This window comes from Lactuca sativa, chromosome 7 (assembly GCF_002870075.4).
Source record: "Lactuca sativa cultivar Salinas chromosome 7, Lsat_Salinas_v11, whole genome shotgun sequence".
Lineage (NCBI taxonomy): Eukaryota > Viridiplantae > Streptophyta > Magnoliopsida > Asterales > Asteraceae > Lactuca > Lactuca sativa.
This window is the reverse complement of record NC_056629.2, coordinates 87,201,676-87,218,874: the sequence shown is the minus strand read 5'-3', so window position 1 is coordinate 87,218,874 and position 17,199 is coordinate 87,201,676. Positions and strand designations below refer to the sequence as shown.

At 39.6% G+C, this 17,199-nt stretch overlaps 1 protein-coding gene across 1 annotated transcript in view; it reads left to right on the top strand.

Moving 5' to 3' along the window:
• The first annotated feature begins 4,861 nt into the window (after positions 1–4,861).
• LOC111889004 (sodium transporter HKT1) overlaps positions 4,862–17,199 on the top strand; it is a 15,746-nt gene continuing 3,408 nt past the window's right edge. The window contains exon 1 of the mRNA XM_023885132.3: positions 4,862–6,024. Within this exon, the coding sequence (XP_023740900.1) occupies positions 4,862–6,024 (1,163 nt within the window). The remainder of the gene's footprint in view (positions 6,025–17,199) is intronic.

Genomic DNA, 17,199 nt, shown 5'->3' with positions numbered 1-17,199 from the left:
GTGAAGATCATGGTATGAAGGTTGACTATCTGATTGAAACCTATTTAGAAAAGGTTTTTCATCGTTTTCCCAAGGACGCTTGTTATACTTCATGGTTGACAAAGAGAACTTTATCTCTAGCTTCTGGATCATATTTCTATTCGAAAATTGGAACCGAAGAGGTTGGAGTGAATGGATCCAAGAAAGCATAGTTCTAAGGAGGTGGATTAATAGTGCTGACTAGAGCTAGTGGCCCACCAAAGAGTCCCCTTAAAGTTTTAGCAGCATTTGTCTCATGTCCTTGAATTTCATCAAAAAGTAAAAATAAATTCAACTTCTTGAGAGAACCATTGCTTTGAAGACAGAACATAACGTTGCCCACTATTTTCCTAGGTTGTTCACAAGAATTTTATGTCGATTTGTTGCGGAAACTCAACCTCTTGAGAGAACTATGCATATTTACGTTGTTCACAAGAATTTTGTAGTGATTTGTTGCAAAAGGCACATATTCACTTGGAGATGTAGAGAATGTATCATATCCGTTTACAACTTATGTCAACCTCTTGTCTTTTACATTTTCCAAACCTTCAAACAAATATTTGAGTGTATCCCATATATCCTTTATAGATTTACATAGTTTGATATGTTCAAAGAGAGATTGGAGGGATATCAATGACCCTTTCGGAAAACACAATGTCATCTGCATGCATCTTTTCTCGTCCATTAGGGTTGGAGGCGCATGATGAACCTCTTCTTGACCCATGAGATTGGCAGAAGCATCTCTTACAACTTGTCTTGCATGAAAGTGAGGTCTTTTAGTGATTGATGTCCACATTTTAGCGTATTTATCCTTTGTTTTCAAGAATCTCTTCATTCTCTTTTTACAATGATTGTATTCTTTAACCACCAGTAATGGGGTTCTCGTAGAGCAACTACACTGTTGGCGATTTGCATCGAGTATAATGGTTGATTTGGATTAAGAGTAGCCATTGTTATGTTGTTTTGAGCACAAGTGGTATATAAAAGAGCTCTTATCATGATACAAAAGTGATTGTGAAACCAAGGTATTCTCAATCAATGATAATATGTTTTTATGGATTCAGAGGACAACCACTCAAGCTCTGATACCAATAGAAAGAACAAAGGATATCAAGAGGATATATCTTGGATAAATTTTAATAACTTAAACCTTGAGTAAACAACTACAATGGAGGTATTTAATGATTTTTAGTCAAGTATGGATTATATCTAGTCAAGCCTTAAAGAACAACCAAGTATTCAATGCAACAGTAAAATGACGAATATAAATGAAGCAAATATGCAAAGAGAACTTTTTGAAGAGAATGATAGATGAGATTATTTAATTAATAAAAGGTGTACATGATACAAGGTTTGACACTCCAATTTATAGCACTAGGAGCAAGATAAGAAAAAATAGACAAAGGTACATAGTGTAGACTAGAGATCAACAACCTGATATTTTTACAGAGCATCGCTGTTGATCTTGCCCCTTACGTTTATTGCATAAGAGAAACAAAATAATCCAAAATATTACTTGTCTACATTTCTATGACATTCTGTCTTCGGAATTACAATCTTCTCAGAAAACTAAACGACTTCGGGTGGACATGCACCTCAGAAACACGCATTCCTCGGATAGCATGAGAATCACTTTTCATGAACTAACAGTAAACGATATTCACTTTGATATATTGTTCGTACGACTACATGATATCAAATGTCATAGGAAACATAATTTAATGAGACTAAATGTTAAATAATAGCCACATATAAAATTAATTAATGTTTCAATGGAACGCTTATGGTTATTTTTTAATTGATTAATGAGTTCGTTATGAAAATCATTAGTCATTTCGTAAAGTTTTAGTGTGTCTAAATGATGGCATATGTTACAGATAAAAAAAAGTTCATGTCGCTAAATATAAGAAATTAGTCACATGAAGAACAATATGTGTGTTGAAAAGTAATGCCGCAACATTAGTCATAACTAAAGAATGAACATTGAGGGACTATAACACAATTACCAACCATAGTTTACATATAATATATATGTGTATATTATAATGAACAATCACACGTAACAATATTTGTGTGTTTAAATGATAAGGTATACCACATAACAAGAAACTCTCGTGTCAGTCGCATGAATAGTCACAACATAAAAATGCATGTGTGCCTAGAAAATGTTTATAAACAGTTAGTTGACATAATGCTTGATTACAACAACACATTTACCACATTTTCATAATTCAGTGTGACAAAAAACTCAATAAACAATCTTTTCTATGACTTAATATTAGCAACGACCATATTAACAATAAACTTATTTGCCATTTTATGAGAAATAGTCACAATCAAAAACCACTTATGTGTCTACATATTGTTTATGTCACATTTATTTGACACAATTCTTGATTACACCAAACACTTTTGCCAATATTTTTCTTAAATCGATGTGACTAAATACTAAAGAGAAAATATTTTATGTAGCTAAATAATAGCTACAGGCAAACTAACAATAAATTCGTGTGGCAGATGGATAAGCAACAATCACAGACAATAAAAGGATTGTGTGACTACAAATTATTTATGACCATACTTATTCGAAACAGTTCTTGATTAAAACAACAATTTTACCAAGTTTTTCTTAAATTGATGTGACTAAAAAGCTCAATAAACAATGTTTTATGTAACTAAATAATAGCTACAACCATACTAACAATAAACTCATGTGGAAGATGTATGAGCAGTAGCCACAATCAAAATATGGTTGTGTGTCTAGAAAACGTTTATAGCGACACTTAACGAATGGAATCCCAGATTACAACAAGAAATGTTGGTGCCCTTTAGCCATATTTTTATTATATGATCACACTTTTCTAGTTGCAATAGGTACTCAATTTTAATGTGGTCGTTTGATACATAAAAATACACAACCTTTCGTCTCACTTGAACTGAAAAAATAGTGTGTGGCTAACGAAATATGCTCAAACTTTTATGGTGTAACCATTGGAGCTTTTTGTACTAGTGTAAGTAATATATATGAAAATATATTTGGATGAGGCTAACAACCTAAGTGGTAGGTCCCCCAACACCCCCCCCCCCCCCCCCCTCCAAAAATAATAATAATAAAATAAAATAAAGGTCCGGGTTTGAACCCTAGCATTACATTTTCCCTGTTACAAATGGATTTCCGTTAGTATTTTTTCGATAAATACTACAAAAATCGCAAAGTTTACACTAAAATTTAAATTCGACACGGTGTTTTTTTTTTCTCAAATTTCACACTTCTGTTTTTCAATTTGTTATGATTTTGACCATTTGACAGGTCAAATCAGTTTATTGGTGATGTGACATGATAATACGTTAGTTTTGATTACATAATATGCTAACGTGTCAAAATTGAAAAAATTTTACAAAAATTACTAAATCTTCATTTATTTCAATTTTAACATTAAGTTTTTTTTTGGCACTCAAATTGTTTTGTGATCATCATTTTTTTTTTAAATATTTGTTCAGTTTTGATAACGTGACATTCCAATTTTTTGTTCCAAATCAGACATCAGATTTTTTGTTCAATTTGAAACCGTATATTTTTTTTTTATATAAATGCAATGTTTTTTTACATACAAATCATAATATTATGTATAAACGTGTGTTAGTTATATTATAACCATATTTTCATGCACGATTTGGTTATGTGGCATTGACGTGACTTGATGAGGGAGTAACATAAAACTATATTTAGGTTAATCCAAGAAAACTTAATTTGGATTTCATGCAAATTCTAAAATTCAGAAACATAGAACACCTTGTTTTGTTTGATGTTCTTTAAGAGAAAATTTTTGCATAGTAATGTTAAGTGAAGAATGTCTATATCTACAAGAACCAAAAATCATTAATATATACAACGAACGGTCCTTTGGTAATTAACGAGAGCTCTAGGCCCTTGTATTCCCGATATCAAATTACTATATCGTTCTTTTGGAGACATGGTATTTTCACATGGAATATTTCGGTTGGTATTTTCTGTAGGGTTTTATATTGTTTTTTTAGTGACTTTTTTTATCTTTTTTTTTTTTTTGTAAAATCGGGGTTTTTTTCAGTTATATATTCTTTTTTATATATTTTTATTTCCTATATATATAATACATGTTATTAAATTTATATATAGACCTTAATAATTTATACCATTTAAATTATTTTTTTACCTTGAGTCAATATATTAAATTTATTAAAATTATCTATATTAAATAGTTATATGCATGTTATTAGAAATAGACATAAAATAAATAAATATATAAATTTTATATATAAATTGTGCAATCTGTCTACAAAAACAATTTCAAATTAACTGAAGAATCCAAAAATATCACTATACATTTGATATTCAAAAATTTATTAAAACTGAAAATTCTAAAATATACAAGGACCATTTGCGTAATTAAAACACCCATACATATATTGAAGTGGGGCCACAACCCCATTTTTGCAAACCAATTTCAAAAAGCCTCATTTTCAAAAACATTTTTGAAAAGAGCCCTTTTTAAAAAGAAACTCTATTTCGCTTTGGAGGAGTGTATATTGCTTTAAAATATTATAGATATATGAAAGTGATGTTTTCATAATATATGCATATGACGCTTGCCACTAACAATTTGCGAAGTGACATATATTTATATTGAAAATGCAAAGAAAATAATATAATTAACCATTCCAAACAGTATTGAGAGCGAAAAGAACGAAATTTTAATACAAAAGTTAATAAGTGGAAGTGCTTATATCGTCTATAAATAATCCATTTTTTAACCCTGTAATTAACGTGAAAGCACTTTCAATCCTTAACACACTTGATGCAAATATGACAAACCCTACTCATCATTTAGTTAAAAAAACAACATATCTTTTCCAAATTCCATGCAGGCGTTCAGACTCTAGTTACACACGTAAAAACTTATCCTCTTCGTTTTTTCAAGCCATCGACTTTCTAAACCCGTTCTGGGTTCAACTTATATATTTTGTCACTGTTTCTTTAGTGGGGTTTGTGGCTTTGAAAACCCTAGAGTTCAAAACATCTTCGTTTAAACCTAAAAACATCGACTTGTTCTTCACAGCCGTTTCTGCAGTAACAGTTTCAAGTATGTCAACACTTGACATGGAAATATTTTCAAACAGCCAACTCATTGTTTTGATGTTTCTCATGTTCATGGGAGGCGAAGTTTTCGTTTCTATGCTTGGCCTACAGTTTCGAATGTTCAAACATAAAATTGTCAATGTTGGTTCTAATTCGAATTCTCGTTCCACCTTTGATTCCCCTGAGGGCAGTATTGAGTTGGGTGTAATCTCAAATGATTTAAAACCATTTTCAAGTGAATCTCTTGATCAAAAGTTTTTGATGTACGAAGCAAATAGAAGCGTGGGCTATGTGGTCTTGTGCTACATCCTTGTTATCCACTTCATAGGTTTTATCATGGTTTACATTTATTTAACATTTAATACTGGTACTAAAATACTACTCATAAACAAAGGGTTAAGTAGACACACTTTTAGCCTTTTCGTCACTGTCTCAACATTTTCAAATTGTGGTTTCGTTCCAACAAATGAAAACATGATGATTTTTAAGAAAAACTCTGGCTTGCTCTTGATCCTAATCCCTCAGATTCTTCTTGGAAGCACTTTATATCCAGTGGTGCTTCGGGCAATAATATCAGTTCTGCAGAAGATTACAAAGAGGGTTGAATTGAGTTATATGTTGAAGTACCCCTTGGAGCTTAGTTATGGTCAAATGTTACCTTCAGTGCAATCGTTTTACTTAGCCGTGACCGTTTTGGGGTTGATTTTAGTTCAGTTTGTGGCCTTTTGTTTTATGGAGTGGCATAACACGGAGGTCATGGTTGGGCTTACTGATTATGAGAAGCTGGTTGCATCTTTTTTCCAGATTGTGAATACAAGATATGCTGGTGAGGCTGTTTATGACCTTTCAAAGATTTCTCCGGCAATCTTGGTGGGCTTTGTACTTATGATGTAAGACTATACTTCCTTCTTTTTGGTTTTGTGAATAGATGCCCCCATGCAACACACACACATATATATATATATATATATATATATATATATATATATATATATAATTCAACCTGTACTCATAAAAAAAATTATTGACATGTTTTAAATAATTCTGCTGAAGATCAATGTGTAAAAATAAACATTTTAAAAGTTATATTTTGAAATAAATACATAAAAATCATGAAAAATGGGAAATTAAATCAATACTAATAATAAAACTGTTGACACATTGACCATTATAACATTAACGAAAAAAAGTAGCATGTACATAAAGGTAACCATGAAAACACAAAAATAATTATGTCAAGACGTAGAAATATTTAAATTTATATCCATTCATATATATATAAAAACAAGTCAAAACGTTCGTCACCTTGAATTTATAGCAACGATACATTAATAAAAACAAGCATATAAAAAATAGTTTTTTTTTTTTTTTTAAGTCAATGAGCAAAAATTATTATACATGACTCCACTCATATATAGGAAATGTAAGTAAAATTAAGCATAAAAACGCAAAAAAAAATTACATTGAAACGTAGAAAACTCAAACATAAAACATTTTTTTAAATTAATGAACGATAGTTATTATATGAAACTCAACTCATACGTATGAAACGTATATAAAATTAAGCACGAAAATGTAAAACAAAAAATATTACATCACATGTATACAAACTTAATTTTAAACTAACATGTAAATAATGAAAAAACAAGTTTATTTTGTAAAATTGACAAACAAAAGTTGTAAATTCATGTCGAAACGTTGATTACATTAAATGTATATCAACACATATATAAAAATAAGCAAGTAAAAAAGCAGTATTTTGGTAAATAGACGAAAGTTCTTAAATAAAATAAATTATTTATTGCACAAAAGATAAACAAAAAAATTTTAAAAATGGAGGTGAAAGTAATATTTTACAAAGTTTAAGGTGGCATGGGGTTAAAGTGACATTTTTAAAAATGAAAGTTTGAAAAATCATAAACATAAAATATATAAAAAAAAAATTGCATAAATAGTCTTTATATGTTACCTATGTTCACAAATTCAGTCTATCTAAACCTAAAAATGACCAAAAGTAACATACCTAAAATGACCAAAAATAACTATGTGATCTAAATTGCAAAGAGGACCATTCGCACAAGTTTTGAAAATAACAAGAACCATGTTCTTCCAAAAAATTTACCAACGAGTGAATTTGGGACATTTGATAAACCATTTTACCCATTTATTTAAATATGTTTTAATTAATCTTTACTAATAAAATCAATTAATATGAATTTATAATCGTCATTATCTAATTAATATACTAAAAGAAATAAGAATCTACATATGTAATGTTGCTATGTACATTAATATATATATATTAATTAATAGACATTAGTCTATTAATTTTTATTAGGATATATATATATATATATATATATATATATATATATATATATATATATATATATATATATATATATATATATATATATATATATATTTATTGATTGTGTTCAAGTGCAGTGTGACATCCTTTAATTTTTTAGAACCATATATAACTTTTTTTTACACTTTAAGATATCATTTAATCTTTTTTTTTTTTTTTTTAGAAAATCACAGTTAAATAAAACATTTTGAGAAAAAGAAGATTGTTACAAAATATCAAATTATTACTGATGTCATAATTAATATCCAACATAAGTTAAATCGTAATGACATAAGGACCTAAATATTATTACAAGTTTGTCTCTTATTCACTCTTCGCATCCTCTTTAGTTTCCAACAGTTTTAGTACGCTACCTGCGACGAATATAAAATGAGTGAGTCATGTTGGGAAAGTGTAACATCCCAAAATTCAAGACCAAAAATTTCTTTTTAATAAAACATTACTTTAAACAAAGACATCATTCCAAAACATCATCTGAGTATAAGTTTTCAAAACACTTGTTTATTATCAGAGTAAACATTCCCAGGCTGACTAATCTATGGTGTGTGTCATGCGATCACTCCGAGCTCCTCCCTCCGCTACCGGAAGTACCTGAAAACAAAACTGAAAACCGTAAGAACGAAGCTTAGTGAGTTCCCCACCTTACCACATACCATGCATAACTACATACTGCACATACTGGGCCACGCCCGCTATCCGGGGCCTCGCCCCCTACTTCGGGCCTCGCCCGCTACAACGGCCCCGCCGCTCCAGGCCCCGCCTGGCTTCGAGCCTCGCTCGGATACAGATCTGTTTCACTTAGGCCTCGCCTGTCACAGGGCCTCGCCCACTAACATATAATAGCACATAAACGTATCACATAACATTACATAAGCTAAACATATACTAGCAACCCTTGCTCTAAGGCCTCGCCTATCTCTGGGCCCCGCCCGAGTTCTGCTACTGATGAGTCATGGAACCTCGTCCATACTCCTGCTGATAGTGAGGTTCGGGCCTAGCCCACCCTCACTCCTTTCCTAACTTGGGCCTCGCCCCTGCTCTGCTGCTACTGAGATGTGGAACACCATCCACACTCTGCTATTGGTGAGATACGGGACCTCGCCCTCTCTCACCTCCCTACCAGGCACATACAAGAATCACACAAACAACAAGTATAGACTATCACATAAACCGCTCCTTGGGCACTCGCCCTCTGTCATTGGACCTCGTCCAAATATCATACTAGCATACTGTGCCTAGGGCTAACCCCCGGGTCTTCTACTCATAACTACATGGGTCGGCATTGTGGCCGTAGACCCATTCATACAAAGGGAAACTCACCTGATATTGCCGAACTGCCGCTGCTAACCCCTTTGACCGCTACCTGACCGCTAACTCCGAACTGCTGTTCCGCTAGCTCCCCGAGCTACCAACAACAACCCAACACTTAGTCTAACTGACCTCCAAAGGTTAACCAAGTCAACTCTGGTCAAAGTCAACCTTCCAGGTCAACCCTACTCGCCGAGTCACCCCACTGACTCGCCGAGTTCATAAATCCAGAGTCCTTCCACTCGCGACTCTACTCGTCGAGTCAGCCCCTGACTCGCCGAGTTTACTGATTCCCGATTCCTGTCCTGACCAACTCACTGAGTCCTGGCTCGACTCGCTGACTCGAGTCTTAACTCGAAGGGTTTGGGACCACTCGACCTGACTCGCCGAGTCTAAGAACAGACTCGCCGAGCACACGACAAACTTCATCCAACTCGACGAGCTGTTCATCCAACTCGCCGAGTTCATGCCCATCTTCATCCGACTCGACGAGCTGTTCATCCCACTCGTCGAGTTCCTCCTCATCTTCAAGCTACTCGCCGAGTCCACTCGAAGGACTCGTCGAGTCCACTAAGATCCACTTACATGCAGAGGACTTCCGAGTCATGCATGAGCTCCAAACTATAGATCTACCCTCCCCAAGCCTATTTCCCACGTAAAGTTGCAAACTTTACGTGTAGAGAGTGAGATCTAGGCAAAATACACCCATAGCTAGGGTTTAGGACCAAGAGACTCCAATTTCCACCCAATGGCTGATACTTTATGGGATTACATACCAAAATAAACATGGATCTGAGGTAGCAACCTCAGATCTGGACCTCAAGCTCAAGATTGGTCTTAAACATGGCTTAAAAGCCCCAAAACTCATAACCAAGGAAAAATATGGAGGAGAGAAACGAATTGATACCTTCCAATGCTCTGAAATGCTTCCCTAACTTCAGATCCAAAGCCACTCCCTGATGCTTCAAGGATTCCCACTCCTTCTTCTTCCTTAAACCCACTCAAAAATGGCTAGAAGCTTGAATGAACACAATGGGGGCTTAAGGTGCGGCGTCTGGGTGTAAGAGGCTGTAAAGGAGCCCTAGGAAGAAGATTAAGATGCTTAAATAGGCTCCAAGCCCCGGATTTAGGGTTTTCCTCGCACAGACCAGACTCGCCGAGTCCACTTAGCCGACTCGTCGAGTTGGTCACTTTCTTATCGACCCGGATCCCGCTCCGACTCGCCGAGTCCTTCCTTTGACTCGTCGAGTCCCTCTTAAATTTAGGGTTTCCTTTACTTTCTTGGCTTTCAAAATCCTGGGTGTTACAACTCTCCCCCACTTAAACTGAACTTCGTCCTCGAAGTTTACCATGGCCCACCGCCAACGGTCTGCCTCCAATACCCAACACCAGCCGCCTACCTGCGCTGGTCTTCCACCAATACTGCACTGAATCCGCAGAGGTTCTCCACTTCTTTCCTTGCGCAACTCTCTTGCATTCCCAAGGCATAGCCTCATAACCAACTTTTCCTTTGACACTGTGAAGGTCCTATCCTTCACTAACTCCATCACCCCCCTGCTATTCCCAGAACGGGTCATCACCGCCAGCACTCACGGACACTCCTTCCTGCCAACACTTGGTGTCGAGCACCCCTCGACTCAACTAACTGAACTCCACCATACGCTGCATACTCACACTACCACCGACTGGCAATTCAATTATTCCTCGACTGACTTCCTGATAAACCGGGACCGCCCTGGTCCCTACCAACCTATCAATGACTGGATTACCGGTTCCCACCGGTAGCTAGTCCCAACACCATCCCTGGTCGCTCTCAGCGACTTCCAAGGATACCTCGACCATCTATAACTGCTCAATCAGTCCTGCCATCCAGGCACTACAAACCTGGGATCCCCGATCCCTTAACCTGACACTAGAATCCCGACCAGGTCCCACCTGCGCTGCTAAAAACTCACGGGCCCTACCCACGGGTCTCACCCAACCATACTACTGAGCAACCCTGCTCCCAGGTCTCACCTGCGCCGCTAATCTCATACGGGCCTCGCCCACGGGTCTCACCCAACTATATCCTGGAGCGGCCTCTCCCAAGGTCTCACCTCTCTAGAGCTATACAGGCAACTCCCTACTACTCTCATCCACTACCCATTCCTGATCCCTACCTGATCACTAGGAGATAAGGGCCTCGCCCCGACTCCGCTAACGAAACTACTAAGGGACGCTACGGCTTACCCGTAGTCTTACATCACCAACCATTACCATCCCACGCGCTAGCTGATATGGAGTTTCTCAAACTCCCAACCCTGAAATCCTCAATCCATCAAACCTTGAACTACTTCTCTTCCCTCTCGGGGGTCACGTACTCGTTCTGGGTCTGCGTGCTCCTCTCCGGGCACACCCGGAGGATTCTCCCCCACTTCGATCCTGCTTATCCCTTGCTGCTCATCACTCAAAGAAATCCCGATCCTTGCTACCATTCCATAACCCATCCACTGAGGAACCCAAGCCCGCCATAGCTAGGGCTTTAGCCAATCCATCACAATCACTGCACCACTCCGAACTAACGAAACGAACCAAATCCCTCCCAAGCATGCTACAGTTACTGCATCCTTCGAAACCTTCTTCAATAGAGCACATCCCCCCCTAACTCCCATACAATTGTCCAAGGTATGCAAATGGCATATAACTCGATCACAATCAACCAATCAAAATAAAACACTTATACCGATAATGATGCAGAACCATAACAATGAAATCATGCACAAAATAAAAGAACTGAGAATGGAAATTGCATACCTGCAACGTCCGGCGATGCTCGCGCCTCCAAGGTCGTCATCTGAAAAGCCCTGCTCCCTACCGCAGGTGCCTCTACCCGGCCCTGACTGCCATCTGCGATCCTCAAGGTTGCAGGGGCGGGTGCCATCACCCGTCCTGCTGAAGACAAACTGGGGCACTGGGCCTTCTTGTGGCCCCGCTGGTTGCAATGAAAACATATCATGTCTGATCCCTGCGCGACGGTAACAGTACAATCCCTGCTAAAATGACCAGTCCGACCGCACTTGAAGCAGCCAGAATCACCACCGCTACCACTCCTGCACACGCCCCCGTGCACCCTGCCACACTTTCCGCACCGACTGCGGTCCTGATGATACCTCGATCTCGAATCCGATCCCTTGGGCCTTTTGCCCGAACCCGCTGATACCTGAACCTCATCCGGCTTCCTCTTCCGGATCTGCTCCAAATCAATTTCCCTTTCCCTAGCCCGAGAAATCATATCCTCCAGCGTCTTACAGTTGGACCTGCTCACGAACTCCTTGATGTCGTCCCTCAACATCTCATGGTACCGAGCCTTCTTCATCTCCTCATCCGCTACATACTGCGGTACAAGAAGAGCCCTCTCCCTGAACTTGGCGGTGATCTCCGCCACAGTCTCAGTAGTCTGCGTCAAATCCTGAAACTCTCGTGCCAGCTGCTGCACCTCAATAATCGGCGAAAACTCCGCCCTGAACCTGGCCGAGAAATCGCTCCAAGTCATCGCCTCCAACGCGGCATCATCCCCCAATGCATGACCAATCTCCTCCCACCAATCCCTCGCTCTGTCCTTCAGAAGACAGGAGGCGAGTCTAACCTTGTCCCCCTCGGGACACTTGCTTGTACGAAAAGCGTTGGCAACATCAGCCAACCATCTGCTGCTAGCAATGGGGTCCCTAGCCCCATGATAATCTGGTGCCCCGCAAGCTCTGAACTCTTGAAATGTCAAGGTACGCGCTCCCATCAATGCTATCATCTCAGTACGGAAGGCTCCCAGCCTCTCCTCCAAGATCTCAAGTATGCCCTCCTTAACCGTGGCAAAGATCACAGGAGTCTGAGCTAGAATACTGCGCGTAACCTCAGCTGATATCAACTCCCTCATCCGCTCCTCGAGCTGCTCGGTCCCTGAACCCGAGGCTGATCCCTCTCCGGCGCCTGATCCGCCCGCTGGTCTCTCTCGCAATGTCACCATGCTGAAAATATACCACAACCACAATCAGAATACCCATCATTGATACAAGATCAAACATGCCCTACCAGGTTCCCGGTCTTGCCTCTGCCCTTCCTGAATCGAGTACGGATCCTCTGCTTTCAGTAGTACGGGCCCATACTACCTTCCACATCTATCCGTACTTTCCTCAGGAATTGCTTTGACTCCACCAGGTCCCTTAACCACTCATACTGCTCCCAACTCTATCTCATCCTAGGCTTACCCTAGGGGAAACCTCTGACTCAACTCAAACCAGTCCTCAGCTGCTGAAGGTCTCCTCGTGATGCCAATCATCCATCACCTGGATACCATCACATGCGACGAGGCTCAGATAATCCTTCAAGTAAAAGACTCGTCCCTACAACGGTTGGACTCAAACGAGAGATGCGCAATAGGGCCAAATCCAGCACTCTGAGATTATTCAACCCTGATCACATGTGACGTGACGTATCCACCTAATGGCTAACTCCCACCACTCAAAATCCCATAATGCACAAAGCAAGCAGCATTCGGACAAGGGGAAAATCTAACCACAACATACTCAAACAATCATATCCACATAGCAAGAATCTGAACTAGCATGCAACACAAACTCATAAACTCAGGCATAACCTAAACAAGCTATCCTACTACTGTCTAATCAGCACTATCATGCAGCTCAAAAGCACAAATAACAGGCACATAAGGCATCATCCCTCGATCCTTAGTCCTATTCTAGCATGCTGCTCCATCAACTGATGATCATAACATAAACTTGTATGGGTATTTTGGGGTACTTACTTGAGCTCGGTTGATTGCATGCACCACACCTCTTTTCTCTTTTCAAAGTTCTTTTCTTTCTAAATTCTTTTTGCTTTTCTAAAACTGTTTTTCGTTCTCAAAATTCTTTTTTTTTTTTTTTTTTTTACAAAACTGCCTTTTCACTTTTGGAAACTTTTTATCCGACCCCTCAGTTTGAGTTCAGGCACACCCGAGAGTATGCCCGAATCCCTCAAACCAAGGCTCTGATACCAACTTGTAACATCCCAAAATTCAAGACCAAAAATTTCTTTTTAATAAAACATTACTTTAAACAAAGACATCATTCCAAAACATCATCTGAGTATAAGTTTTCAAAACACTTGTTTATTATCAGAGTAAACATTCCCAGGCTGACTAATCTATGGTGTGTGTCATGCGATCACTCCGAGCTCCTCCCTCCGCTACCGGAAGTACCTGAAAACAAAACTGAAAACCGTAAGCACGAAGCTTAGTGAGTTCCCCACCTTACCACATACCATGCATAACTACATACTGCACATATTGGGCCACGCCCGCTATCCGGGGCCTCGCCCCCTACTTCGGGCCTCGCCCGCTACAACGGCCCCGCCGCTCCAGGCCCCGCCTGGCTTCGAGCCTCGCTCGGATACAGATCTGTTTCACTTAGGCCTCGCCTGTCACAGGGCCTCGCCCACTAACATATAATAGCACATAAACGTATCACATAACATTACATAAGCTAAACATATACTAGCAACCCTTGCTCTAAGGCCTCGCCTATCTCTGGGCCCCGCCCGAGTTCTGCTACTGATGAGTCATGGAACCTCGTCCATACTCCTGCTGATAGTGAGGTTCGGGCCCAGCCCACCCTCACTCCTTTCCTAACTTGGGCCTCGCCCCTGCTCTGCTGCTACTGAGATGTGGAACACCATCCACACTCTGCTATTGGTGAGATACGGGACCTCGCCCTCTCTCACCTCCCTACCAGGCACATACAAGAATCACACAGACAACAAGTATAGACTATCACATAAACCGCTCCTTGGGCACTCGCCCTCTGTCATTGGACCTCGTCCAAATATCATACTAGCATACTGTGCCTAGGGCTAACCCCCGGGTCTTCTACTCATAACTACATGGGCCGGCATTGTGGCCGTAGACCCATTCATACAAAGGGAAACTCACCTGATATTGCCGAACTGCCGCTGCTAACCCCTTTGACCGCTACCTGACCGCTAACTCCGAACTGCTGTTCCGCTAGCTCCCCGAGCTACCAACAACAACCCAACACTTAGTCTAACTGACCTCCAAAGGTTAACCAAGTCAACTCTGGTCAAAGTCAACCTTCCAGGTCAACCCTACTCGCCGAGTCACCCCACTGACTCGCCGAGTTCATAAATCCAGAGTCCTTCCACTCGCGACTCTACTCGTCGAGTCAGCCCCTGACTCGCCGAGTTTACTGATTCCCGATTCCTGTCCTGACCAACTCACTGAGTCCTGGCTCGACTCGCTGACTCGAGTCTTAACTCGAAGGGTTTGGGACCACTCGACCTGACTCGCCGAGTCTAAGAACAGACTCGCCGAGCACACGACAAACTTCATCCAACTCGACGAGCTGTTCATCCAACTCGCCGAGTTCATGCCCATCTTCATCCGACTCGACGAGCTGTTCATCCCACTCGTCGAGTTCCTCCTCATCTTCAAGCTACTCGCCGAGTCCACTCGAAGGACTCGTCGAGTCCACTAAGATCCACTTACATGCAGAGGACTTCCGAGTCATGCATGAGCTCCAAACTATAGATCTACCCTCCCCAAGCCTATTTCCCACGTAAAGTTGCAAACTTTACGTGTAGAGAGTGAGATCTAGGCAAAATACACCCATAGCTAGGGTTTAGGACCAAGAGACTCCAATTTCCACCCAATGGCTGATACTTTATGGGATTACATACCAAAATAAACATGGATCTGAGGTAGCAACCTCAGATCTGGACCTCAAGCTCAAGATTGGTCTTAAACATGGCTTAAAAGCCCCAAAACTCATAACCAAGGAAAAATATGGAGGAGAGAAACGAATTGATACCTTCCAATGCTCTGAAATGCTTCCCAAACTTCAGATCCAAAGCCACTCCCTGATGCTTCAAGGATTCCCACTCCTTCTTCTTCCTTAAACCCACTCAAAAATGGCTAGAAGCTTGAATGAACACAATGGGGGCTTAAGGTGCGGCGTTCTGGGTGTAAGAGGCTGTAAAGGAGCCCTAGGAAGAAGATTAAGAAGCTTAAATAGGCTCCAAGCCCCGGATTTAGGGTTTTCCTCGCACAGACCAGACTCGCCGAGTCCACTTAGCCGACTCGTCGAGTTGGTCACTTTCTTATCGACCCGGATCCCGCTCCGACTCGCCGAGTCCTTCCTTTGACTCGTCGATTCCCTCTTAAATTTAGGGTTTCCTTTACTTTCTTGGCTTTCAAAATCCTAGGTGTTACAGAAAGATAGTTAGATACATACGGTTTTCAAGCCGATAATATTTTTAATGATATATAATCATATACGATAATCTTGCAAAGCAAACTTTACCAGAAAATATAGAAAATTAATCCAATGTAGATATATATAAAACCATATACATGTTCATACCCAGTATAACACTTCTTACGACTTTGAGTAGCTAGCATTCTTTCTTGGATGATTTTCACTTTATCAACAGTTAGTTGAAAGATTTCAAGACACGCAAAGTGTTTTTCTCCAGCTTGTAATCAACAAGATGGCATAAGACACTATCTCTCGCACAATGCTTCGTAAGGAGACATCTTGATGCTTGAGTGATAAGTATTGTTGTAGGCGAATTCTATTAGTCGTAGGTGATTATCTCAGTTAGCAGCAAATTCTAAAGTGCATATCCGCAACATATCTTCCCATGTTTGGATAGTTCTTTCACTCCATCTTTCCATTTGTGGATGGTAGATAGTACTTAAACAAGTTTCATACTCATTTCTTCGTGCATACTCTTCCAGAATTTGGAAATGAGTCGACTATCTCTGTCTGATACAATAGATAAGGCTACACCATGTATCTTGACAATCTCTTTCACATAGGTTTTTTTTTTCCAAATTTTCCATAGACCTGGTTTCTCGTACGGATAAGAAGTCCGCTCTCTTCATCATCTAGTTTACAATAACGCAGATCATGTTGTGGCCTTTTACCATCTTTGCAACTTGGTTATAAAATCAATGGTAAAGTCATCCCATTTACCCGTGGGTACTGGTAAAGTTTCCAAGTCCCCATATGGCTTCTGATATCGTGTTTTACTCTTAAAAAAAGTTACGCTTTCAACTACGTAAGTTGCAACATCGATCTTCATTGTTGGCCACTAGCAATAGGGTTTCAGGTCCAAACACATCTTGGTGCTGCTGGGTGTATAGAATACCTTGTTTAGTGAAACTCTTCCATGAGAAGATCTCGTATTTCACTCATCTTTGACACCCAAATACGATTTTTTTAATACCTTTAACCCTTGATTTTCCTCTTCGAACACTAAAGTCTTACCCGGACATTCTTATTTATTTGTATCTTCTCATAAAGCTCTTATTTGAGCTTCTTTGATATTTTATATA